Consider the following 23,237-nt stretch of genomic DNA (forward strand, 5'->3'; position numbering starts at 1 on the left):
CTGCCGCCGCCACGCGCACCCCGCGCTGCTGCCGCTGACTGCGCCCCGACGAGGGGAGACGCGGACGGCTCGAGTCGCGGTGCCATACACACTCGCAAACAGCGCCCCGACGCCCCGACGCCCCGACGCCGCCCCGACGCCGCCCAGCCAGCGTCCGCACGCTGCCACACGACGGCGCCTGGCTCGCACCGCCCATGTCCACGGGGCTCGATGCCTGCCCCGCCCGCCGACGCAGCCAGCCCGCGCGAACATGCGTCGCCCGGCAAGAAGAGGGCGCCCGCCGTGATGAGCGGCAACGACTTTGCAAAGGCCATTGGCATCAGCAAGCCCGCCAATGTGCGCGACAAGATCAAGCGATGGCAGCAGGACGGCGGCAACGACGCGGCCGTCGCGGGCACCGACGACGACGACGCCACGCCGTCGGCAGACGTCGAGCCAAAGACGTCCCGGCCCAAGTCGCAGCCCCCGACGCCGAAGACGACGACCAAGCCCACGGCCGACAAGCCAAACTGGCAGCCCGCGCCCGCGCCCGACAAGCCAAACTGGCAGCCTGCGCCCGCGCCCTCTACCCCAACCGACCACAGCCCGCAGCGGGCGACGCCGGCCCACAACGAGCTCGACGACGACGTGCACAGCGCCGTCGCCCCCAAGAAGCGCGTCGTGAGCGACTCGCACTGGCGCGCAAAGCAGTCGCCGCCAAAAGACGCCGCCCGCCCGCCGCCCAAGACGATCCCCAACGCCTGGGTGCGGCCCTCGCGCATCGTGAAGAAGGACAAGCTTGCTGTCCCGGAGGATGTCGCGCCCGCACCGTCCGCACCGCCCACGGCCACGCCCGCACCGCCCACGGCTGCGCCGCCCACGTCCACGCCTGCACCGGCGCCCACGCTCACGCCCACGCCCAAGACGCCGCTGCAGGCACCGGTGCCGCAGACGCTGGCCAAGTACATCAGCAAGAGCACGGGGCAGAAGAAGGGCGCCCAGCGCCAGCGCCAGCGCCAGCGGCGCGCGTCCAAGCCCGCGAGTTCCAAGAGCGACGCCAACGAGGAGCGGCCCGTCAGCAGCGGCTCGGGCAGTGCAAAGGAGCCCGCCGTCGAGCCCGAGTCTCCGCAGCGCAAAAAGGACAGGTCGGAGGTGGTCAAGGTCCGCCGCAGAAACACGCAGACGTCCCCTCGCGCCTCGCTCTCCGCCGAAGACGCCGAGCCTGTCAAACAGAGGCCGGGCCGCAGGTCAGAGCCCGGGCCCGCCTTTGAGCATCTCGCCAACCTCGTCACCGTCGAGTATGCCGAGTCGAGCGTGTCCCCCGAGCTCGGGCCCGAGCCCGGGCCAGAGCCAGAGCCAAAGCCAAGCGTCACGTCGCCGCGTGCAGATGAGCTACGGGAACGCCGCAGAAGGCGGCGCCAGAGCAGGCCAATGTCCGACGACGAGGGCTTCCGGGAGTCTACACGGCGCCACCGCAGGACCAAGACCGACACGGTCGACATGGAGAAGGAGGACGTCATGCGGGCGCTGCGCGCCGTCCAGCCACGAGCGCTGTCGCCGCCCAACAAGGTGTTCGCCAGCAGACTGGAAGCCTGGCTCGACCGCACCCAGCAGATGCAGGACGCCGCAGAACAGTCGGAACGCCTCCCGCCCCGCCGCAGACGGCGATCAAAGGAGCCAGCCCGGGAGTCGTCCGCTGCTCCAGCAGAGTCGTCCGCTACCCAAGCAGAGTCGTCCGCTATTCAAGCAGAGTCGTTCGTCGTCCCAGCATCCACCAAAGGCAGGCATCAGCCAGCCCCCGTCGACCCAGCACCCGCTGAAGAGACGACAAGACCAGCACCTGCTGAAGAGACGACAAGACTGGCACCCGCTGAAGAGGCGACAAGACCGGCAACCGCTGAAGAGGCGACAAGACCGGCATCCGCTGAAGAGACGACAAGACCGGCATCCGCTGAAGAGACGACAAGACCGCGCAGCAGCGGCAGCGGCAGCGGCAGTGCAAGTGCAGGTGGGAGCAGACGCAGGCGCAGGCGTCGCAGCCACGAGCAGCGACGAGCAAGCCGCGAACTCAAGATCGACACCACCGCACCCGTCGCAGAAGAGGCAGCCTCGCCTGTCGGCCCCGACGGTTCTGCTGCACCACCGCTTCCCGACAAGGCCGAGCCTGAGCCTGAGCCTGAGCCGCCAGAGGCCCCGCTCTCGCCAACGCCAACACTGAAGCGTCGAGGCGCGAGGCGCAAGAGCCAACACATGCGCTCCAAGAGCTCGACCTGTTCTCCTCTGCGCGAGAGCATGTCCACGGACGATCTCACCCAAGAAGACACTGCCCGCGCTGTCTCGGCCGCGTCCTCTGCCCTGTCATCGTCGGTGGGTGCGTCTTCCGTCGACTTTGACCAGCCCTCGCTCAGACCACGACCCCTTGCCGTGCAGCGCCGCAAGCCAGCAAGAGGCAAGCGTCTGTCTACGATTGCTTCGGTCGATTCGCTCGCGAGCAAGGCGCACCGACCGCCGGGAACAGACGTCGCGCGCTCGGAGCGGAGCGAGTCTGTCTTCAGCGACGACAGAACCGTGACTGCTTCAGAAGTCGGCTCGCAGCTGAACGAGACGTCTACAATCGTCAGTCGCAGGAGCACACGGAAGAACAGGCTGGCGAGCCACGCGGACTTGATATCAGTGCTGTCGATGCCCAAGGCAGGAGCGAAGAGCATCGTGTCCGCGCGCAGCATTCGCACCAACAGGAGCCGCCTGGCTACTGCCACAATACCAGACATTATGAACGAGCTTGCCGACGACGAGGCAAAGTACATGCGGGAGCTGCGCACCATTGTCGACGGCGTCATTCCCGTCCTCCTCAGCTGCGTCCTCTCCAAGACCGACTCGGCCGTCGCCGTCGGCCTCTTTTCTCGCTCCGCCAAGTCTGACCCCAGTGAGGTCACCAAGCCCATTGTAGACATGGGCCTCTGTCTCGAGCGACTCAAGACACTGCACAAGCGCGTGCCCAAACAAGACTCGGACGGCTTCCTTTCCTGGGCCCAGAGCGCACAGCGCGTCTACGGCGACTACATTAGCGTGTGGCGCCTCGGTTTCCAGGACGTTGTCATCAGCCTTGCCCCTGCCGACGACGATCCGTTCAAGCCCGCCAAGATTGTGAACGGCCCGGACGACGGCGCTCCGTGGGACGAGGGCATGCCGCGCAATGCCGATGGATACGTGGTGAATGGCGATGGCGAGCGAGTCGATGTCGCCTATATGCTGAAGAGGCCGCTGGTGCGACTGAAGTACCTGGCCAAGACACTCAAGGTCGGTCTCGCCCGCGGATGGCGAGTTTTTTGTCACGATTGCTAACACGGGCTCAGGGTCTCAATCACGTCCAGCCCTCGGAGCGCGCAGACAAGATCGCCGCCACCTTTCACGATCTCGTCACCGCCGCGAGGAAGAGGTCCAACGACGAGCAAGCCCGACTCGAAGACGAGGCTGCCTCCAGCATAGACGCCACGCGCGCTCGTGATCCTCGAAGCCTCGCTCCGCTGGCTGGCGTTCGAATCGATGCAGCTCGCTGCGTCAGAGCGCGGGACTACTTTGACCTGTACCTGTACCACTCTACCAGCCAGGAGCTGAGCTGTCGCGTCGAGCTGTTGCTCCGCGACAACGCACCAGGTACAGCACAAGGCGGAGATGTCCTGCTGTGCGAGGTCGACTCCACGGGCCGATGGCTCCTCCTGCCGCCCATTCAGCAGAGCCGCATCTCAGCGCGCAATGGCGATGTGAAGGGTGAGATTGTTGTCATGATCCGCGGAAACCAAGCCGATGGGTCCGAATGGAGCGAGGTGATGTCACTTACTGCCGATGATGAGCAAGCCGGCTTTGAGTGGGTGCAGATGCTTGGCCTCACCCCTATCCCACCGCCGATTGCCGACATCAAGCGAGACCAGACGGTCCCGGGCCAGATGGCGAGACCCACAAGCAGCCATGGTTCTTCGTTGGTGTCCGTGGCAACCGCTTCGACGGCGCCCTTCAAGAGCAGGACACCAAGCCCTCACGAAATCGAGATTCCTCTCGGCGAACAGCACACGGGCGTCTCCAAGGTCTGGAACTACGACACACCTGACAGACGCCGACAGTCGCGCACGGTATCGCCGGTTACGCCGCCAAGTGCCGACGGCTCCCTTGCCAACAGGAACCGGGACGCAGGCGACGGCTCCCTTGCCAACAGGAACAGGGACGCAGGCGACGTCTCTCTTGCCAACAGGAACCGGGACGCAGCCGACGTCTCCCCACCAGAGCCACAAGCAAATCTGGGCACTGTGCGACGCACGAGACGTCCCGACGCAGACGCAGACCAAACGCCGCGAAGCAGCTTCGACGACGCTACGCGCTCAGACGGCACCGCGTCACCCACGGGGCTGAAGCGCACAAAAGCAAAGAGACTGTCAAGGACTGTGACATTGTCGACGGTCTCACAACGGCCCTCGCGGCAGATCACGCTCGACGATCCCATTGAGTTTGTTGACGAGCCGAAGCCTATCCAAAGCCGCGAGGCCAAGATCATCCAAGAAGAGAAGCAGCCTCGTCGCAAGTCGACGAAGCGTCGTGGGAAGAACTTCAGTGTATGGATGCCAACGTCAGAGGCAGATTGTTCAGACGAGTCCGACGGAAGCGAAGAATCCGCTGAAGAAGAGCAAATGTCGCCTCCAGGCTCCCCACCGCGACCTGGCACGCACAGAAGAGTATCGTCGACACCTTCGATGGAACTGCCATCCATTCCAAGGCTGAGGAAGTCGAGCCAGCCCTCGACGTCATTGAGAGATGCTGCGAATGCCGATGAACTTTCTGAGCCACCCGCTTCGGCACCGCCAGCGCTGAGCAAGGCTCCCAAGACTCGCAACCAAGAGGACGATGCACCACCGCCTCCGCCACCCCACCGGTCCCCCAGCCCGGCTACCCCAGTCACTCTAAAGGGCTCGAAGACACCAAACTTTACACCAGCACTGCCCGGATGGAAGACTAAGCGCCGCTCGTCTTCCCCTCTCAAGCACGAATATGAGCCGTCGACGTGCACTGAATCGTCGAGCGAGAGCGAGGAAGATGTCGTGTCCGAGGATGATGCCAGCGAGTCAGACGACGTCAGCCTGACCTCGGAGTCGTCAGAGGACGAGCTGGACGATGACATCCCGACACCGTTGATGCCGCTCAGCAGATCACGCAGCTACGCCACCCGCCCATCCTCGGCTGGCAGAGACGCCGCCCCGCTCGAGCCTCTGCCCGAGGAGAGCAAAGAGTTTCCCAGCGTGTCTCCGCCTGCATCGATCTACACCTTGCCCAACGGCACAATCACCCCATCCCAATCCGCATCGAACCAGCCCTATCGCGCTGTCCCGACAAACTCTGGCAAGGCTACCAAGGCCGTTGGGTCCATTTTCTCCTGGTCAGATGCTGGACGATGGGACAGCCTCCATCCGGACGAGTGCAGCATTGTTGTTACTCCAGGCAAGATTGAAGTGTTTGAGATCACAGCCGCTCACTCCAAGCCACTCGTATCCGACGGCGATGAGATTATACAGCCAGGCGGACGTGCTCCCCTTATTGCGGTTGAGCTTACCCCCCTGGTTCCCCTGCGCAAGTCGACAGCAATCGACATCTCCATTCGCTCGCCGCCGACGTCCGACTCTCGCATAGCCACAGGCAACAACATCATGCTGAGGAGCCGCAACGCCACAGAGTGCGCGCAGCTATATGCCATGATCAACCAGTCCCGCATCAACAACCCGACCTACATTGCCCTGCAAAACGCCCGCGGACCTTATGGGCACACAAGCTGGGCAGAGGCAATGGATCGCCGCAATGAAGCAAGAACGAATGCTTCTTCTGGATCGGGACTGTTTGGTGGCACACTCGGCCGGCGGAGCAGCTACAGAAAGTCGAGTACACGTGCGGCATCAATATCCGCTGCCACAGAGTCCTCGGTCGGCACCATGGGGACTGCGATGCGATCGGCACTCAGCCGTTTCTCCTTTGGCAAGGGCGGCATGTTCAGCGTGCGAAACTCGACACTGGAATCGCAGTCTCTCAACAGCTTCGACACTGGGTCGAGCGGGTCTCTTCCTGGCTCAGGCGCGTCCTCGCCAAACGGACCCGGTGGAGCAGTCGGCGCGCCCGCCGGCATCACCAACACCAAGTGCAGACTCTACGAGCGAGAGAGTCTGAAGAAGTGGCGCGACATGGGCGGAGCGAGACTGACCATTATGCTACCAAGTCCGAACCCGAGCGCGCCAGGCAGCCCCAACCCTCTTCAGCGCTCTCCAGGCACGCGAGACCATACGCAGGAGCGCCGTATCGTGGTGACCAGCAAGAAAGACAGCCAGATACTGCTCGACGTCACCCTTTCCGAGACGTGCTTTGAACGAGTCGCACGCAGCGGCATCGCAGTATCCGTGTGGGAGGACAATGTCGACGAGCATGGACAGGTAGGCCAAGTCGCGCACACGGGCGGCGTCAATGGCGCGAGAGCAAGGGTCTTTATGATCCAGATGAAGAGTGAGCGGGAGGCGGCGTACTGCTTCTCGCTGCTGGGGAAGATGAGGTACTAAGACGAGGAAGAGAACCGGGTGAAGGATATGCGACAGTCGCACACTGCGACGCACACCAGAGCAACATGTTCAGATTTGATTTTAGCGAGCGCGGCGTTTGCAGATGCATCTTGGCTTCCGCGATACCAGTACCATATCTACGCAACTACATTTCCTTGACGAGGAGCACATCTACATCTACATTCGACAGAGCGATTTGCGGACCTGGCTGCCGCTTTGTATCTTGGACGCGGTTTTTATCATGTATGGGTTTCGTTTGGCAGCATGTACGGGAGCGTTTTGGTGGGACTAGTGCATATAACATTTGTGTTTTGGTGCTTTGTAGACGATGTGGAGAGTGAGAGGGCGAGTGGGTGTGAGTTGTTAATGGTAGGGTGGAGGTGAGTGAGAGAAGAGAGGAGAAGAGAAAAAAGGAGAAGAGAAAAGAGGAGAATTAGATGAATTGAGAATCAAGATTAGCCGTGTGTCTTCAATTGATGGTGTTGTCGACGGCGTGCGGTGAGTGCACCTTGCGACGTGGTAGCACGACGGAACGGAGCGGGGAAGCTACTATTGCAGTGGCACACGTCCCCAGTCATGCCAACGTCTGCCAACGACGGTCCGGTCTGATCGTCTTTCCTCTTCCCGTTTCGATCTACTGCCTCAACGATTGGTGACGAAATGGAGTCGAAGTTGCTGCTGGAGCTGTGCATGGGCGTGTTGGGCTGGCATGGCTGTTCCGTTAAAATTTCCCGTTTGGGACAGCCCGCGTGGAGATTCGGCCCGAGGAAAACTGGGGTATAGGTCTACATTCGCTGGCAGTGGGGTCTGCCGGTATCGAAGCGTCGAGGTCACAGCTCCGCGTCTCAACCGTTGCCGTGCCGTCATCTCTTCTTCCACATCTGCAGTCATGCCTCTTTTCCAGCCGCACGACGTCAATGCACCGGTCCTCTCCCAGTTCTCCCTCAAGGGCAAGATTGCAGCTGTCACTGGCGGCGCTAGAGGTATCGGGTTAGAGGTCGTACGTGGTCTTGCAGAAGCGGGCGCCCATGTCGCTCTCATCTACACCTCCAGCAAAGACGCACACGACATTGCCGCCAAGATAGCACTGGATAATGGCGTCCGCGTCCAAGCGTTCCAGTCGGATGTCGCAGACAGAACGACCATCAGCGAGACTATCAACACGATTGCCGCGGAGTTTGGACACGGCCAGTTGGACATCGTGGTGGCTAATGCTGGGGTCTGCGCAAATGTTCCCAGTCTCGACTACACGGAAGAATCGTGGCAGAGGAACAACAGCGTCAACCTCGACGGCGTCATGTGGACTGCGCAGGCCGCCGGGAGAATCTTCAAAAAGCAGGGCAAGGGCAATCTAATCATCACCGCGTCCGTGAGCGCCATACTGGTCAACATCCCCCAGACGCAGGCTGCGTACAATGCCTCCAAGGCCGCTGTTGTGCACCTCGCAAAGTGTCTTGCCGTGGAGTGGTCCGAGTTTGCACGCGTCAACTGCATCTCACCCGGCTTCATCGACACGGAGAGTAAGGCGCTTCTCGTCATGGTAGTCCCGTTCCGACTTGGCTGACTCGCTGCCATAGTGCTTTCTTCGCAGCCTTCGGAGCTGATGGCGAAATGGCTGGATATGATTCCGGGTGGTCGTTTGTGTCACCCTGCTGAGCTCAAAGGCGTGAGTGGTCCATCGTTTGCTGATTTGTGACCGCCCACTGACGTGACGAACTTGAATAGGCGTTCGTTTTTCTCGCTAGCGACGCTTGCTGCTACATGACTGGGGCTAACATAGTTATCGATGGTGGTTACACCTTGCCTTAGCTGATGAGTGGTCACCTGGGGTTCTTAGTGTACGCTTACTCTGGGGAACGTCGCAACACATGGTCTGCTCGAGTCCCTCCACTTTGCTTGTGGTGTCACTGGGGAAATTTCAAGATTACTTTAAGACAGAGGACGCACGGCTTGATGGATCAACTTTGTGCCGAGTGTAGAACATGGCCGGTCGTTACCGAATCGGCCCGTTGGGCGCGCGTGTCAAGTGATGATGGTGGGAGCAGTAGCTCGTATTGGCACCGACCGTGATGCAAGGGGAGGTGGCTGATGTCAGGCGAAATTCTCGACAATTGCGTGCAAGTGGGCTTGGTCGATGTTAGGGAGCACTGCAACTGGCTTCACTCCCAACTGCAGCGATGAGACGCAGCGATGTGGTGTAGGTAGATACTCAGTTGGAGGGTTCGACACGTCTTGGATGCCGTTGATGACTTGGACATGTCCAAATGAAGGGTGAAGGGGCGAAGGTTGGACCCTGACACTCCAGTGTCGGCATCCTTGGCGGTCGCGTCCGGGGCCGAGGCTCACGTGAAAGACGCGAGTCAAAACTGAGCACAAGCGTGAGAAGGAGCGCGGGGAAGCAACAAATCCGTTCGGAGGCGATCCGAGACGATGTGGAGATAAAGACTCCACGATCTGGCCCCCGCGTGGCGTTGCACGGAGTGCCTGCATTCTGCCACTCTTCCACGTCAATTCACCGACTGCAGAGACTCCCAGACAGTTACCATGTCACTACCTACTGATTCGGTCTCGCCAAAGGCGACTCCCCTGCCTCCTCTGCCGGATAATGACCCATTGACACCGGCACAATGGAAGACACTGCTCGCCATCACCGACGCGTGCATTCCATCGATCAAGCCGATATCCGTTGCGGACACCAGGACAGAAATCGCAGCGACCGACACAGAATACTCTACCGCATTATCCACCATACGAGGGCTGGTGCCCGAATCTGATCCGGAGGCCACACTTGCAGCAACAGACTACCTCCAGGACTATGCATCCTCAAACCCAGCTTTCAAGCAGGAACTCCAACGCATCTTCGCTCTGTATATGCCATCGTCTACACGCCAGGAGCTCACTACTGTACTCAACGTCATGAACACACGCGTTGGCTCTCTGGCCCTTACGGGCTACCTAACGCCCATAAGTGAACAGCCTGTACACATCCGCGAAGCCATCATCAGATCATGGAAGACCGCCAGACTAGGTCCAATCCGCAGCTTGCACCGCTCGTTGACAGTCTTGTCGCGGCAGACGTGGATCAAGATCACGCCCACTTTACGCCGTGTCCTCGGCGTGCCACGTGTGCCGACGGGCATGAAGCCTGGCAAAGGCTACGACTACGAGTTCATCCAGCTTCCTCCCGGCGACAAGCCCGAAGTCATCGAAACGGACGTCATTATTGTGGGAAGCGGCTGTGGTGGCGCTGTCTGCGCCAAAAATCTTGCCGAAGCCGGGAATCGTGTCCTCGTTGTTGAGAAAGCGTATCACTGGACTCCTGAACACTTTCCTATGAGCGAGGAACACGGGTGGAATCATCTCTTCATGAATGGCGCATTTATTAGCTCCGACGACACGAGTACCTCGATTGTGGCCGGCCAAGCGTGGGGCGGTGGCGGCACAGTCAACTGGAGTGCCAGTCTGCAGACGCAGGGATACGTGAGGAAAGAGTGGGCGGATCGAGGCCTGCCTTTCTTTACGAGTGAGCGGTTCCAAGAGTGCCTCGATCGCGTCTGCGACAGGATGGGCGTCAGTGCAGACTACGTCGAACAAAACAGCGCGAATGCGAAGCTGCTCGAAGGCGCGAGAAAGCTTGGATATAACCACAAGGTAGTGCCACAGAACACAGGTGGCGCGCAGCATCGATGCGGACACTGCACGTTCGGCTGCGGTTCGTGCGAGAAACAAGGCCCCGTCATCTCGTTCCTCCCAGACGCTGCGCGAGCGGGCGCAAAGTTCATCGAGGGATTCCACGCCGAAAGAGTAATCTTCAAGACTATCGGCGGGAAGAGAGTCACAACAGGTGTAGTTGGCTCCTGGGTATCCCGCGACATCAACGGCGGCGTCGCCGGCGAGCCCATCACGCGTCGCAAAGTCATCATCAAAGCAAAGCGCGTTATTGTCTCCGCTGGCACGATGCAGAGCCCATTGCTACTTCTCCGCTCCAAATTGAACAATCCCCAGATCGGGCGCAACCTCTACGTGCACCCAGTATCCCTTCTTGGCGGCATCTACCAAGAAGAGATCAGGCCCTGGGAAGGCGCAATTCTGACCTCCGTCGTCGGCGAATATGAAAATCTCGACGGCCGTGGGCATGGCGCAAAACTCGAAGCTACGAACATGATCCCATCTTCCTGGCTTATCTGGCTTGATTGGAAGGGAGGATTGCAGTACAAACTCGATGCAGCCCGTATGAAGCACATGGTGGGCTATATCTCAATTTGCAAAGACCGCCACACGGGGCGTGTGTATCCCGACCCGATAGATGGAAGGGTCAGGTTTAGTTACACGCCCAGCAAGTTCGACAAGGGGCATATCATGAAGGGATTGTTGGCGCTAGCGAGGATCCAGTATGTTGAGGGTGCGAGCGAGATCTTTACTACCATTCCGGGCGTGTCGACATTCAAGCGTGACGTTTCGCTCCCGGCGAGCGGAGATGGTATCAATGATGAGAGTTTCCAGGCCTGGCTTGAGGAGGTGGAAACCAAAGGATTCCCAACCCCCGAGAGCGTGTTTGTTTCGGCTCATCAAATGGGAACTTGCCGAATGAGTAAGGTCGAGAAAGAGGGCGTTGTTGATCACACGGGTAGGGTGTGGGGCACCGAGGGCTTGTATGTTGCGGATGCCAGTGTATTTCCCAGCGCAAGTGGTGTCAATCCCATGGTGACGAATATGGCGATTTCTGATTGGATCTCGAGAGGTGTTGCTGAAGGGCTGAGGTCGAGAGCCACGCTTTGAGAGAAATGGAATAGCACCGCACTGATCCGACATTGTTGCGAACGTTTGCAGTCAGATACTGACTACTCACGTTACGGGCAAGCTGTCTTTCAAAGCTGCATCCACAGATGCTCTCATGGTATGCCTGACACCGTTTTCCTCGGCTATCGAAGGCATAGCTGTATTGTCGTTCTATCGTGGTATTACTCCGTTATCTTCCACTCCGACCACGGTACACCGCCGTCTTGATCGCTTGTGACGATAAGACGCCATGTCAGATGCTCATGATGACTATCGCAGCCGCTAAGACTAGCGTCCACAATCAACTCCAAAGCTCTCCTCTGCTTGAGGCCTCATCAGAGCTTGGTTGGCCAAATCGGGTTTGCAGAATGCGGCGGGTGGAGGGTTGTTGCATGTATTGGTGTTCGATGCTGATTGGCTGCGTCGCACGCCTTCGGCCTGTGCTGTGTTAAGGGTCAGGATTGATGTCATTGTGCATATCTTGGTGAAGGTCGCCCTGGTTAGGCTCGGGTAGCTTTGCAGTCTTTGAACATTCAGAGGGCTTCATGGACTTGTAGTGATGTGGAACCCTCAACGTACCTCCGTCTAAGGCAAGATACCGTCACAGGCGACTATCAAAGCGGAGTGATTTTCGATCGCCAAGTTCTGGCATTAGCCGCAAATCCACGGTTGGGAGGCAGAATCTCTCACCGCTTCCACTCTAGCGGTTCTTGCGCGTACTCTCCAAAATTGTAGATCGCAACGCGCTACGGAGCAACAGTAGTACTTCTCACTTGTATGACCTTGGCTGCAAAATAGATCGGCAATGCGCACTCTTAGGACTAGGAGTGGCGAGCCGAGAGCCCCACATGCATCAGTGGGCGATGAGTGCACTGGTGCAGGATCGCAGGAGCGGATGAGGCGCATCGCTACTGCCAAAGCTACTTAATGCGCGCGGCACCTACACCCTGTTAGACAGGCTTTCGAAATTGCGGTTGCAGACGACGGCACGACACCTTCCCTTTGCTGCGACAATAAGAGCACCGCAGTGGCCGCCTTGAAATCATACCCCCTATCACTTTCACGCCACCAAAACCCCGCCAATACCCCACCACACCATCGCTATCCGACCACAACAGCACGAACATGGCGGCTCTAGACGGTCCTTTCACCCAGGGCAGAATGGCGCAGCGAACCGGCAGCATCTCTCACGGCTTCGGCGTCAGCAGTGCAGCTGCAAATGGCGCCACCGAGTTCATGTCAACACTATCCCCTCCCAAGGGCGACCTCGACGGTTGGGACAGCACCAAACCGTGGAACCAGCAAACAGCCAACAACATCCCACTGATCTTCAAGGATGCCATGTCGGTGCGCGAGGAGGTCTTCGGCGAGCAGGGCGTGCCGCTGGAGGCCGAGTTCGACGAGGATGATGCACGTAGCTGGCATTGGGTTGCGTACGCATCAGTTGGCGCTACTACATCATCGCCTCCAAAAGGAACTCTTACTAGGAGCGACTCTGGTAACACGCCTGCAGATGATGCTAGGCGCGCCTCCGCAACGGCTCAGCGCACCCCTGTTGGCACTATCCGTCTCATACCTCCTCCCCATAGTCCAAGCAAGTACAAGGAGGAGAAGCCAGTCACGCATCCCGATGATGGCACCCCTACGACCGAAAGGATAGTCCACACTGACGAGCCATATATCAAGCTCGGCCGCTTGTCAGTCGTTGGGGCCTTCCGCGGAAACAAAATTGCTAGGATGCTCCTCAACGCCACCATCAAATTCGCCGCAGAGCACCCTGAACTCATCTATAGCCTTCCTTCCCCGACAACACGCGAGCTCGCGGCACTGAAGGCACCGAACACAACTCGTCAACTCTCCTGGCAGGGCCTGGTTTTCATCCACGCCCAGCTTCAGCTCGTCGAAATGTGGGAAAAGTATGGCTTCTCCGAGGCACTGCGCGACGAGCAAGGGAATGTTGAGATCGATGCCGAACCTCACTGGGTAGAGGAGGGTATCGAACACGTCGGCATGTGGAAGAGGATCAAGATCGTTGAGGGAAGGTTGTATTAGCCTGTCTGCCCTATCGCCTCTCCCGCATACTCACTGTGAGACTCTTACTTACCTGCGTTGCTAGGACGCTTTTGCAACGCGAAATACAGGCAGCACTAGAAAAAGGCCCAGCGCAGTATCCCATCGGCACAGTTAGTATCAGTATTGATCCTGTCACTTGAGGCGGGCGGTTACTTTCATTTTCACTGGCGTTTGGGTTTGTCAACAGCTGGCATTCAACATCATGGCTTATACCCCTTGCACAAGATCACGACGATACGGCTAGACTATCAGCTCTTTCTTCTATCACTAGCCACATGACTTTAGCGCATTGCGTGTCGCACATCAAAAATGATTTTAATTTCCACAAACCTCTTCATTGCATCCCACTGCGTCACATGTCACCTTTTCTGTCTAGGTTGTCAGCTTAGCCTATCATGATGTTTACTCGGCTGAGCAGTGTAGTAGGCAGATAATTCGTGTGGTATACGAACAGAGTGTGTTCGCCGTGGGGCTGATCTACCGGCACCCTTCTTCAACTTCACTTCTGAGTCTAGAGTCGCGCACAGCTAACGTGGCCATCTTAATATTCTCTCCCAAGCTTCCGTCCTTTCCAACCATCTCCACGCCTCTATATCGCGCCACTAACTTCTCCCGCGTATACACTAATTCACTCCACGCTATCAGCCACTAGACTTTGGTGCTGCTTACAGGAAAGCTCTGATGTAGTTCCATTAGTATAATATATGCCAGTGCGGAGAGGCCCACATATTTACGTAGACGAAATAGTAGGAGACGACGTTGACGAACCACAACTTCTAAGCTCTGCATACTAACAGAAGCCATCATCCAGTTTGTAAAAGTCTCTTTCCGAATCATTGACTGCCTCCAGGCAGATGTCATATCCGATAACATTGTCATGGTAGTCTAGCAAGGCAAGGATAACACTCCACACGCTGGGTTTAATGAAGCGCTGACTACCTGCTCCGCCGGACTCAACTTGGTCATTCCGCGCTCTCGTGATACAAGATAAGAAAAGATGTCTTCAATCCTTGCACTTAGGACTGAAATATCGGCCCTGTGTCCCCCGTCAATGTAGCCAATCTTGTGTACAATGACAACAAGAAGGTTGTACAAAATGGTAGTTCTGTCGATGCAGACATTTGGAAGGCTGCCGATGACGTTGTCGCTGAACTTGAGCTGGGTTCGACTACATCAGGATGGGCGATATGAAGAACCTGACAATGAATTATTTGGAGATACCGGATAGTCAGCAGTGGATTGAAAAGGCAGTCTCGCTTTTTTGGCAGTGGATGCAGTAGCGTAACGAGTCTTGAACCGATCAACGTGCACGATGCCGCCCGCAGCAGGGCCACGTCAACATTACTACCGCAGCGTGAACGGCCGGACTGGATCCTCCAGATCAATGAAGAAGTTCATCCTCCCCACCAAGTTCGCGCAGCCTCTCACTCGCGGTATACACGCCGTTGCACCACCCTCGATGGGACTCTTCTCCTCCGACAATATATTACCCTCGAAAGTCGATCCCACAATGGAGCTGTGAATCAGCCTTGACCTCCCCGCAGTCACTCTGCCTTCAGCTGATAATACTGCCAGCCTTGCGCATGTACCGGAACCGCAGGGAGACCGATCAATCTGACCATCAGCGAAGACGGTGACATTCGTCTGCCTAACAGGATCCGCGGTCGCGTCGTCCTCGTGGTAGAATATCACACCGTAGCAGTCATGCGTGCCATACTGCGCTCTCGTCCCCAGAGTCTTCTTGATCTCCCTCCCTAGATCGATGAACTGGTTCGCATTTTTCGGCTCTACCCGCAGCCCAAACTGTGCCGCATCGACCGTCGCATATACTGCGCCACCAAATGTCAAGTTTGCTGTAATGCTGATACCTCTCGAAGGCACCTGAACTGATAGGTCCCTCTCCAGCTGGTAGCTCAGTACGTTCACAAAGTCTGCATGGACTGGCTTGCCTTGCTTTACGGTAATAGCGGCTACAACACGACCAGAGGGAACATCCACGACCACATCCACGACCCCATCACCTTTAGGCGCCTTCACCAGTCCCTGAGTAACTGCCCAGTACCCCAGTGCCATGGTCCCATGACCACATGCTGTAGAGAAGCCGTCGGCGTGCCAGAACAGGACGCCGAAATGCGCACCGGGGTCGTCAGGTGGAGTGATGAATCCACCATACATGTCAGAATGGCCTCGAGGCTCGTGGCACAGCTGTTGGCGCAGTATCTCGAGTGGGTGGTTGGGGATATTGAGAATGACAAGGCGGCGCTCAGCAACCGAGGGTGCATCTGGCAGAGAACCGCTGGGAAGCTGGGCGACGATTCGAAAGGGCTCGCCTGCTGTGTGCCAGTCTTCGGTTTGGATCCAGTATGGTGAGGCCATGTTGTCAAGTTCTTGGTTCTGTTTGGGATCCGATTGTCGGGAGTTTTTTGGGGAAGATGATTCTGGATATAAGGTGTATCTGGCAGTGTTCGTGGTTTGCATCGGTAAATACATCTAGGGCGCATGTAGGACCAGCGATCCGGTGTGCCTGACTTCGGCCCTATTTTTATTGTACGCGTTTACAGAGGAGACTGTCATTTGCAGACATATACACAAGGGTCTGCTTGCCATCTAGAACATTTAAAATAAGAGCACAATTCCATTGATGCGGATTACTTGTAGATGTACATTTGCTGCATATATGACGTCATGATCTAACAGTTCTCGTGTTGGACTCGTTGGCTTCGTCAACTCGACAAATTGATCTCACGCACCACATGTTTGTCAAGTCACAATGGCACCCAAGCCCACCGATCAGCACGACGTCGCGATAGATGCGCACTCAGGCTCTGCTCTTGCCACAACGAAGCAGAATCTCCGCTACCTCTACGACCCCAAAGCAGCGGGTGCAGGCGCCGTCTCATCTCGCCGCACACGCGCCGCTCTGCGCGTACTTCGATCGAGTTTGATCTTCATCTTTTGGCGCGTCGTGCGTTACGCGAAATATGTCGCCATTGGCTCTTTTGTGGCTACAATAGGTGCAGGCGCGATGGGTACATTCATGAGTGGTGCAGGATTCGTGCTTGCACCTACAGGTATTGCGGGCACGATCATTGCAAGCTCGGTATGGGGTATCGGGCGCTTTGCTGTGCGCAGAGTTAAGAAGCGATGGGGAGCAGGGTATGGGTCCGGTGAGGCGGAAGCAGGGGCAGAAGCGAGGAGTACCAGGGTTGCGCAGATGGAGCGCGGGCCTGAGGCGATTCCCTGGTGAGCAGCTGAGACGACGGGCGAACGCACAAGAAGCTCCAGGAACACTATGTGGTTGCAGGAGATACGTCTTATGGGCGTTATGGTGGAAAAAGAGATGGCTACAGCTGAAGCAACGAGCGGCTTCTGCGCCCATAAAGCGAAGAACTTGTACTCTCCACCGCTGTCCTCGAACTCCTTCAATAGCATCTCAGGCATCGAACCCATCTTCTCGCCAGCGATTTCGATTGGAGATAGCTTGAGCAACGTATCTCTTGCGAAGGTAGTTGTTGCAAACATGCATTGCAGGCTCAGGTCCTGTCCCTCGTCCTTCGCCCTTGCTCCCGAGGGCACGCTGATAATCCTATGTTGCAAGTCCGTCAGATCTGCATCCGTAAGTGTTGCTGTCACTTGCGTACGCATGTCGACTCCCTGTCCATTTGTCACCTTTGCCACGAGTTGTTCCATGGCGTTGTGGAACAGTCTCAACGCCTACCCACCCCTCCAACCATCCCAATACATCTTGACTAGTTCAATCGAGCCGCCGGGCTCTTCCAACGCGACCAAGTTCTTGACCATATCTTGCAGGGACGGAGCTCGGCCCCTGGTAGCGCCATACGCGAGTGCACTAAGTCGAGTGTGACTTGCCACCTACCGACCACGGCTCGATCATCGGCTGGTGATTGTGCGATTGTCTGAGGGGGTGTTCTTGGGAAATAGCTGTTCTCGATGTCTATGCCAATCTAAACATTTGGAGCATTGCTGGCCGCCTGACGCACTTGTCAACACAATGTGAGGCTCTATACATCAACACAACACAAGGGCTCAGATCAGCAGATTCGACCCGACTGCCTGTTGCGCGACTTCTATATCAAGCAGGATCTGACTCCAGATCTGACTGCGTTCTCTCTCCTGTCCAGTAATATAAGGTCAAGGTGAAAAATCTCCGCAAACAGACCGTGCATCTCTGCGTGATTATTGACGATGTCTCCGGTAAAGGTCCAGCACACGTTTGACACGCTTGGCAACCGGAACATGTCCAAATACTATTCAACATTGATCGAGTGAGTCAAAGCGGAGTGCGCGACTCTTCAGCAGTCGCCCCCTTTCGCAGGCTTCAGCTCTCCATCTGTACCGAGAACAACGTTCGTGCCTGCCACATTGGCGTTTTCGCCATCGAAAAGGATAGCAATTTCTTCTAGAGTCTGGTTCGCAGTCAGTATGTGCCTTACACTTCTGCTTCGAATGTGTACGTACCGGACCTCTGGTCTCCACGTAGAGGAAGTAAATTGCCAGACACTCGAGTACAAGAACCACAACGTACACGAGGTAGAACTTCCAGCCAAGCGATTGGATACCGATCGGGTTCACATACTGGTTGAAAACACCGGACAGTGACGTAAACACAAAACAAAGCGTTAGTCCCTTTGCGCGGATATTGAAAGGCAGGATCTCAACGGTATACGATACTGTCAGACCAGGCCAAGCTATCCCTGCGGCGCCATAGAAGAGGAAGATCATAGCCAAGACAGCAGAGCCAGCACTTGAGTTACCAGTCTGTGCGTATACGGCGCTGCAGGCTGTCCAGATAGTGAATGCGATGAGCATGCCGATACCTGCACTGAGGAAGAGCGTGCGACGGCCGATTCGGTCGACGAGGAAGGCGCAGCCGAGAGAGACGAGGAAGCACCAAATTGTCAGCCCGCCATTAATCAATGCTTGGTTAGAGCCGCTGTCAACCTGTCAGTATTTTGGTAATCTATATCGGGCCGCGTGTACTCACTCAGTGATGCCAATAGTCTGCAGGACTGCCGCGAGATAGTAGCTCACTAGGCCATTGCCCGAGCACTGACTGAAGATCGCGGTCAAGATGATGAGTAAACATCTCTTCCTGTTGCCAGGGGTCCTGACAAGCTCATACCATCCACTGGTGGCACTGGCGGCCTTCTCCACCTTCAAAGTCTGACTGATCTCATTGAACTCCCAGTTGACAAAGTCGTTGTACTCGCCGTTGCCGTGGTACTTTGTCAGCACCTTCTTCGCAGCCTCGTGCTTGTCTTTGCTGATCAACCAGCGCGGGCTTTCAGGCAGCAAATAGACGAAAACCAGCTGGATGCCTGGCATGGCACATTGGAGGCCGATGGGCAGTCGCCAGGTCAAGTCAGAGGCAATGTGTGTGAGGGTCCCGTAAGTGGTCCAGGCCGCGAGAATGGAGCCCAGATACCAAAGTGTGTTGTAGATGGTCGTTACGCGACCTCTATGTCTTGGATGAGAGACCTCGGTGATCAGGAGTGGGCAAGTGGCGTTCGAGATGTTACTCCCCATTCCCATGATGAATCGACCTGCAAGGAACATTGCGTCCGGATTGCTGGCTTGTGGAAGAGCTTGAATGATCGAGCCGACGATGACGAGAACACATCCAATCGCAGTACCCATCCGCCGACCCAGAATATCGGCGATGTATGGTGTGAAGAGCAGGACGGCGAATCCTCCAAACCCTGGGAAGGCTCCGAGAAGGCCGAGTCGTGAACCAGTAGGATGATGGAAATCTGAGCCCCATCAGCTTCGTCCATGACAAATCCGCCGTAGACGCCTACATGCTTGCCATGCTGGCATTGTTTGAAGACCGTTGAGAAGACTACCATCGTAGCCCAGCGTCGTCGAGCCCAGAAATAAGAATGGCATCATCAGGTACAGCTTCCGAAGCTCGGGCTGCTTGTACCAGGGCCGTTGGTCCTCCTCCGGTTGGAACGGTACAGCGACATCTTCACGATGGATAACGTCGGCGTCTTGCTTGCTGTCCATAATGTGTGTAGTTCGAAATGAGACGTAGAGATAGGTCGGAGACAGGAGATGAGTGTCTCGATACTGATCTCAAAGTGTCTCATCAGGAAGCATATATACATTCATTGTATAGAGCTTGCTGGCTGAACAGCGGCCAGCTACAACCCCTGCAACACGCCACGAGTGCCATGGGGTGAGAATCTGGGGTTATTGGCAGTCACCTGTTGCGGAGAGACAAGGGGCGCGAAGTCTTCAGAGCGATCCGTTTCACACGCTAGCCTAGCGCTCATGCATAGTTTTTCCAGTTTATGCGGCAACTCGAAGAGCATGCCTCTTCCACCGTCGGACAAGGACCTGGATATATATCGGATGAAATGACTCGCCAACGCATCTCAGCTGCATGCGATGCATGTCGAGCGAGAAAAGTAAAAGTAAGTTGTATATGTCATCGATTGCTCACTTCTGAGTACGGGAGCGTGCTGTCCATCCGAGTGCGAAACCGACAGTCCTGAAGCATTAGTGGAATTGAAAGTTGACTTGGAAAGTGCCTGACACCAGATGGTCAATTCAAGTGCTCCACGTGTATTGATGTAAACATCGACTGTACAAGGATGCAGCCGAGGAAGAAGCGAGGCCCGAAGAATCGATACGTTCAAGGCCTACGAAACGAGCTTGATGCCGACCATGATGCTTTGGCAACAAGTCTGGAGTCACTCGCACCATTCGAGGTTGTGAATCAGGTCATCGCCGACTGGTTTGGATGGATCCATCCGGTGGCTCCCATACTTCACCAGGATCGGTTCATGCAACAGCTGGCGACCAGCCACCGGTCGCTTGGGAACGAACCCAAATCCTTTCTGCTCTTGGTCGCATCGGTATGCGCAGCAACAGTAGCTAGCTTGCGCCGAAGACGGCATCTCTATCTTGACCTGACGGTGGAGTCGTGCCTAGACTTTACAGAACGCCTAGGTGTGTGGAGCCCGAGTGCTGCAATTACCCTAGAGCGAAGCATTGCCATGTACAACTTCGGCACTGCACTGCACTACGAGCACGGCATCGATTCGCCGATCTCACATCGGCTCATGTCGGAGGCAGCTATGAGCGTCAAATTTCTGATCCACCAGTCAGTCGGCACCATGTCCTTCGCGGATTCACAGCTGCTGAAACGACTCTACTGGCTCATTTACGCTGGCCATTGTACAAGTGATATGTATGGGCGACAATTGCTATTACTGCGTCAGGCGAACGACCAGACCAGCGCACTGATGCCTCTGGAGGTGTCGGATGCTCAATTACTGGATCAAGGCGAGCCGTCTTCGCCTGATCATATCGGCAGCGAGCACTCATATGTGCCTGGTTTAAACGCGCTTTCTCGTCTTTTCATGGTTTGGCAGTCTAGCCAAGCCACTGCAACCCAGTCGATGGAAAATTTGCAAGCGCACATCGAACACGCCTACCGGATAGCTGACAACTTTCCTCCTGAACTGAGCTGGCAAGGGGATCATATCATTGGCGACTTCGGCTTCAATGTGCAAACAGTCAATCTCAAGATTACACAACTGCATATAAGGGCGAACCTGCTTGAGCAGATGAACACGATCGCGAAAGCGGACGGTCTTCTGATCACGCCTCACGCCATAATTGAGGAGCGACACCGTGCGGTCAACGAACTACTCGAAATTCTGTACCACATGCCAACAGAGGTCTTCGATGCAAACGGCTATAGTATTATTCCTAAGATTCGTGATATCGGAAGCGCGCTACTCGACGAGTTGCGGACGGGCTCGCATGGACGCACACTACAAGCCAGCGTTAATCTGGACAGGTTGCTGATAAAATTGGAGGACTTAGATTTGCGACCTGCTGACGCTACACCCTACTTTTAAAGAAAGCCCTAGTAGTCATCCTCGGTCTCCTCCAAGCTATATGCCCAGCACTCTGCAATGCATGTTCGTGCAGGGATGGTGACAGCGATTGGGAAGCCTCCATAGTCCGGATCCTCATTCGGCATGATTAGGAACTCGCCACTCCGTGTCTCATCACCGCCTAGGATCTTCACTGTGCTCAGCTCGCCAGTCTCCGCGTCGATCTCCTTCTCTTCCGCGTGCAGTATGCCGGTGAACGTGGAGCTGGGATTTGTGCTCTTGAATGAGAGATTAAAACCCCAGCCAGCACACAAAAACTTGCCATCGCCCTGGTGGATGACAATACCAGCACCAGGCCCAGCCTTGCCGAACACAAATGCGCGCTCGACGATGACCTCGTAGTTAGCAATGTTCTTCGTCCAAGGTTTCTCCACAACCTTCTGGCCCTCTTGAAACTCATCGAAGAAGAAGCCGAACATATCCTCGGGTCGCTCAGCTTGTGCCTCCAGGATATGATGTCGCAAAGAATGGATGAGCTTATAGTGCTTTGTTGCAGGTGATTCCGCAGCTTGTAGGGAGTCGATACCAAATGGCGAGCATCCCAGCGCAAGGTATGTCCCGTAGGCAAGCCATACTCGCCTGATGCCATACTCATCACGCCTCTGCTCTGGGATGAAGAGGGCCTGGTTACCATGTCTGTAGTTGATGCAAGTCTGCTCGTAGTCGTGGAAGTACAAATCAGGCGAGATAAGGTCGATACTGGGTGCGTTGAACTTGTACACATCTGTGGTGTGAGGGCAAGGTCCACCGGATGGGTAGATGCCGGCCTGGGCACCTCCACCAACAACGACGTTAGTATCCGACATATCGAGGTCGCCAGGGTTGTCGAAGTTCAGCCAGACGTTGACGTAGAGCGGGATTGGGTATTCAGCCTTGCCTGCGGAGGCGACGTGGTGGATGTACTTTGAGAAAGCATCGGCCATGAACATTTCTTCGGCGTTGACTTCATCTTTTGAACCGAATACGTCCTTCCAAGTCGCGCCCGAAGACGTGGACTTGATCCCGGGGAAGCGTTTAGTGAATTCAGGATGCAGGTCTGCATACTTGGTTTGCAGATGCTCAAGCAGATCCTTTGGCACAGGTTCACTGTACTTCTTCTCTGCAATCTTCGATCGGTCCCTGAAGTCGCCGAGTAACCCGGTCTCGTTCTCGACTTGTACCATGAGTACAGTACTGTGCTGGCCATCAAACTCCTTGAGATGTGCCATGAGCTCTCCGAAAGCCTTAGCGTCTGCTGTCCAGCTGTTCTCCGAGAATGGGCTCAGGAGCTCGAGTGTTCGCTTCCTGTTCCCGGCCTCAATGGTGTGCACTCTGGGAAAACGCTTCACGTCCTTCTTGACCCATGCAGGAACGTATGTCGACAGCGCGTTCTTGAAGCTGCCAAACCAGAGCAACACGAGCTTCATATTGTGCTCGCGAGCTGCTAGGATGACGGCATCGAGGTTGGAGAAGTCAAAATTTCCCTCCTCAGGCTCGATCTGTTCCCAAGACACGGATCCCAATAGTGTGTTGATGTGCATGTCCCTCATGTTCTGCCAGATCTTGTCGTCTGCCATGTACTTGGCTGAGCTAAGTGTCGAGTTGTGTAGCTCAGCGCTGAGCATGAGGAACGGTTCGCCATTGACGATGAGTTGACTAGACGTTTTAGTCTTGCGAAGGTGCGGGATATCGATCGCTGTCATGGTGGTGGATTTGGAGCAAACAAGTCGCTCGAAAGATGAAGAATACAGTCTTGTCAAACCAAGTCAATGGTGGAATATAAGTACAGTAAAAGTCGAACACAGAGGAACTTGAACAAACCCCAAACTTTCAAATAGGCCATGGCAAGCCGACACAGTGGAGCCCGCGAGGAGACACTTGGGCCACGCAATCGCATAAACTACCCTGC

The 23,237-nt window shown here is 56.4% G+C and overlaps 10 protein-coding genes across 10 annotated transcripts; 6 read left to right on the forward strand and 4 right to left on the reverse strand.

The window, feature by feature from the left end:
* Positions 1–210: 210 nt before the first annotated feature.
* On the forward strand, positions 211–6,566 carry M421DRAFT_104398 (uncharacterized protein; the record flags this gene model as incomplete). The annotated part of the gene is made up of 3 exons (XM_033587015.1): positions 211–1,316; positions 1,347–3,279; positions 3,336–6,566. The coding sequence occupies 3 exons, from the start codon at positions 211–213 to the stop codon at positions 6,564–6,566; spliced, it is 6,270 nt and encodes a 2,089-aa protein (XP_033443780.1).
* Positions 6,567–7,455: 889 nt separating this feature from the next.
* Positions 7,456–8,375, forward strand: M421DRAFT_75091 (NAD(P)-binding protein; the record flags this gene model as incomplete). Its single annotated transcript, XM_033597102.1, has 3 exons — positions 7,456–8,086; positions 8,144–8,232; positions 8,292–8,375. 3 exons carry the CDS (start codon positions 7,456–7,458, stop codon positions 8,373–8,375), a joined length of 804 nt encoding a protein of 267 aa, XP_033443781.1.
* A 391-nt stretch (positions 8,376–8,766) lies between these two features.
* M421DRAFT_425753 (long-chain fatty alcohol dehydrogenase) lies at positions 8,767–11,786 on the forward strand. Its single transcript, XM_033594185.1, has one exon. It carries the CDS (start codon positions 9,111–9,113, stop codon positions 11,343–11,345), a length of 2,235 nt encoding a protein of 744 aa, XP_033443782.1. The 5' UTR covers positions 8,767–9,110; the 3' UTR covers positions 11,346–11,786.
* Positions 11,787–12,506: 720 nt separating this feature from the next.
* Positions 12,507–13,397, forward strand: M421DRAFT_75022 (uncharacterized protein; the record flags this gene model as incomplete). Its single annotated transcript, XM_033597095.1, has 1 exon — positions 12,507–13,397. One exon carries the CDS (start codon positions 12,507–12,509, stop codon positions 13,395–13,397), a length of 891 nt encoding a protein of 296 aa, XP_033443783.1.
* Positions 13,398–14,041: 644 nt separating this feature from the next.
* M421DRAFT_425755 (uncharacterized protein) lies at positions 14,042–14,281 on the reverse strand. Its single transcript, XM_033594186.1, has one exon. The coding sequence runs from the start codon at positions 14,223–14,225 to the stop codon at positions 14,067–14,069; it is 159 nt and encodes a 52-aa protein (XP_033443784.1). The 5' UTR covers positions 14,226–14,281; the 3' UTR covers positions 14,042–14,066.
* A 316-nt stretch (positions 14,282–14,597) lies between these two features.
* Positions 14,598–16,018, reverse strand: M421DRAFT_425756 (Diaminopimelate epimerase-like protein). Its single transcript, XM_033594187.1, has one exon. It carries the CDS (start codon positions 15,906–15,908, stop codon positions 14,763–14,765), a length of 1,146 nt encoding a protein of 381 aa, XP_033443785.1. The 5' UTR covers positions 15,909–16,018; the 3' UTR covers positions 14,598–14,762.
* Positions 16,019–16,188: 170 nt separating this feature from the next.
* M421DRAFT_75045 (uncharacterized protein) lies at positions 16,189–16,665 on the forward strand (the record flags this gene model as incomplete). The annotated part of the gene is made up of 1 exon (XM_033597098.1): positions 16,189–16,665. One exon carries the CDS (start codon positions 16,189–16,191, stop codon positions 16,663–16,665), a length of 477 nt encoding a protein of 158 aa, XP_033443786.1.
* Positions 16,666–17,419: 754 nt separating this feature from the next.
* On the reverse strand, positions 17,420–19,645 carry M421DRAFT_311974 (general substrate transporter). The gene is made up of 4 exons (XM_033589213.1): positions 19,238–19,645; positions 18,424–19,189; positions 17,898–18,372; positions 17,420–17,845 (listed from the first exon to the last, which is right to left on the reverse strand). Exons 1-4 carry the CDS (start codon positions 19,443–19,445, stop codon positions 17,732–17,734), a joined length of 1,563 nt encoding a protein of 520 aa, XP_033443787.1. The 5' UTR covers positions 19,446–19,645; the 3' UTR covers positions 17,420–17,731.
* A 153-nt stretch (positions 19,646–19,798) lies between these two features.
* M421DRAFT_104405 (uncharacterized protein) lies at positions 19,799–21,310 on the forward strand (the record flags this gene model as incomplete). Its single annotated transcript, XM_033587016.1, has 2 exons — positions 19,799–19,855; positions 19,970–21,310. The coding sequence occupies 2 exons, from the start codon at positions 19,799–19,801 to the stop codon at positions 21,308–21,310; spliced, it is 1,398 nt and encodes a 465-aa protein (XP_033443788.1).
* On the reverse strand, positions 21,203–23,052 carry M421DRAFT_425758 (glycoside hydrolase family 35 protein). Its single transcript, XM_033594188.1, has one exon. It carries the CDS (start codon positions 23,029–23,031, stop codon positions 21,319–21,321), a length of 1,713 nt encoding a protein of 570 aa, XP_033443789.1. The 5' UTR covers positions 23,032–23,052; the 3' UTR covers positions 21,203–21,318.
* Positions 23,053–23,237: the final 185 nt, after the last annotated feature.

This window comes from Didymella exigua (assembly GCF_010094145.1).
Source record: "Didymella exigua CBS 183.55 unplaced genomic scaffold M421scaffold_49, whole genome shotgun sequence".
In the NCBI taxonomy this organism is placed as follows: Eukaryota; Fungi; Ascomycota; class Dothideomycetes; order Pleosporales; family Didymellaceae; genus Didymella; species Didymella exigua.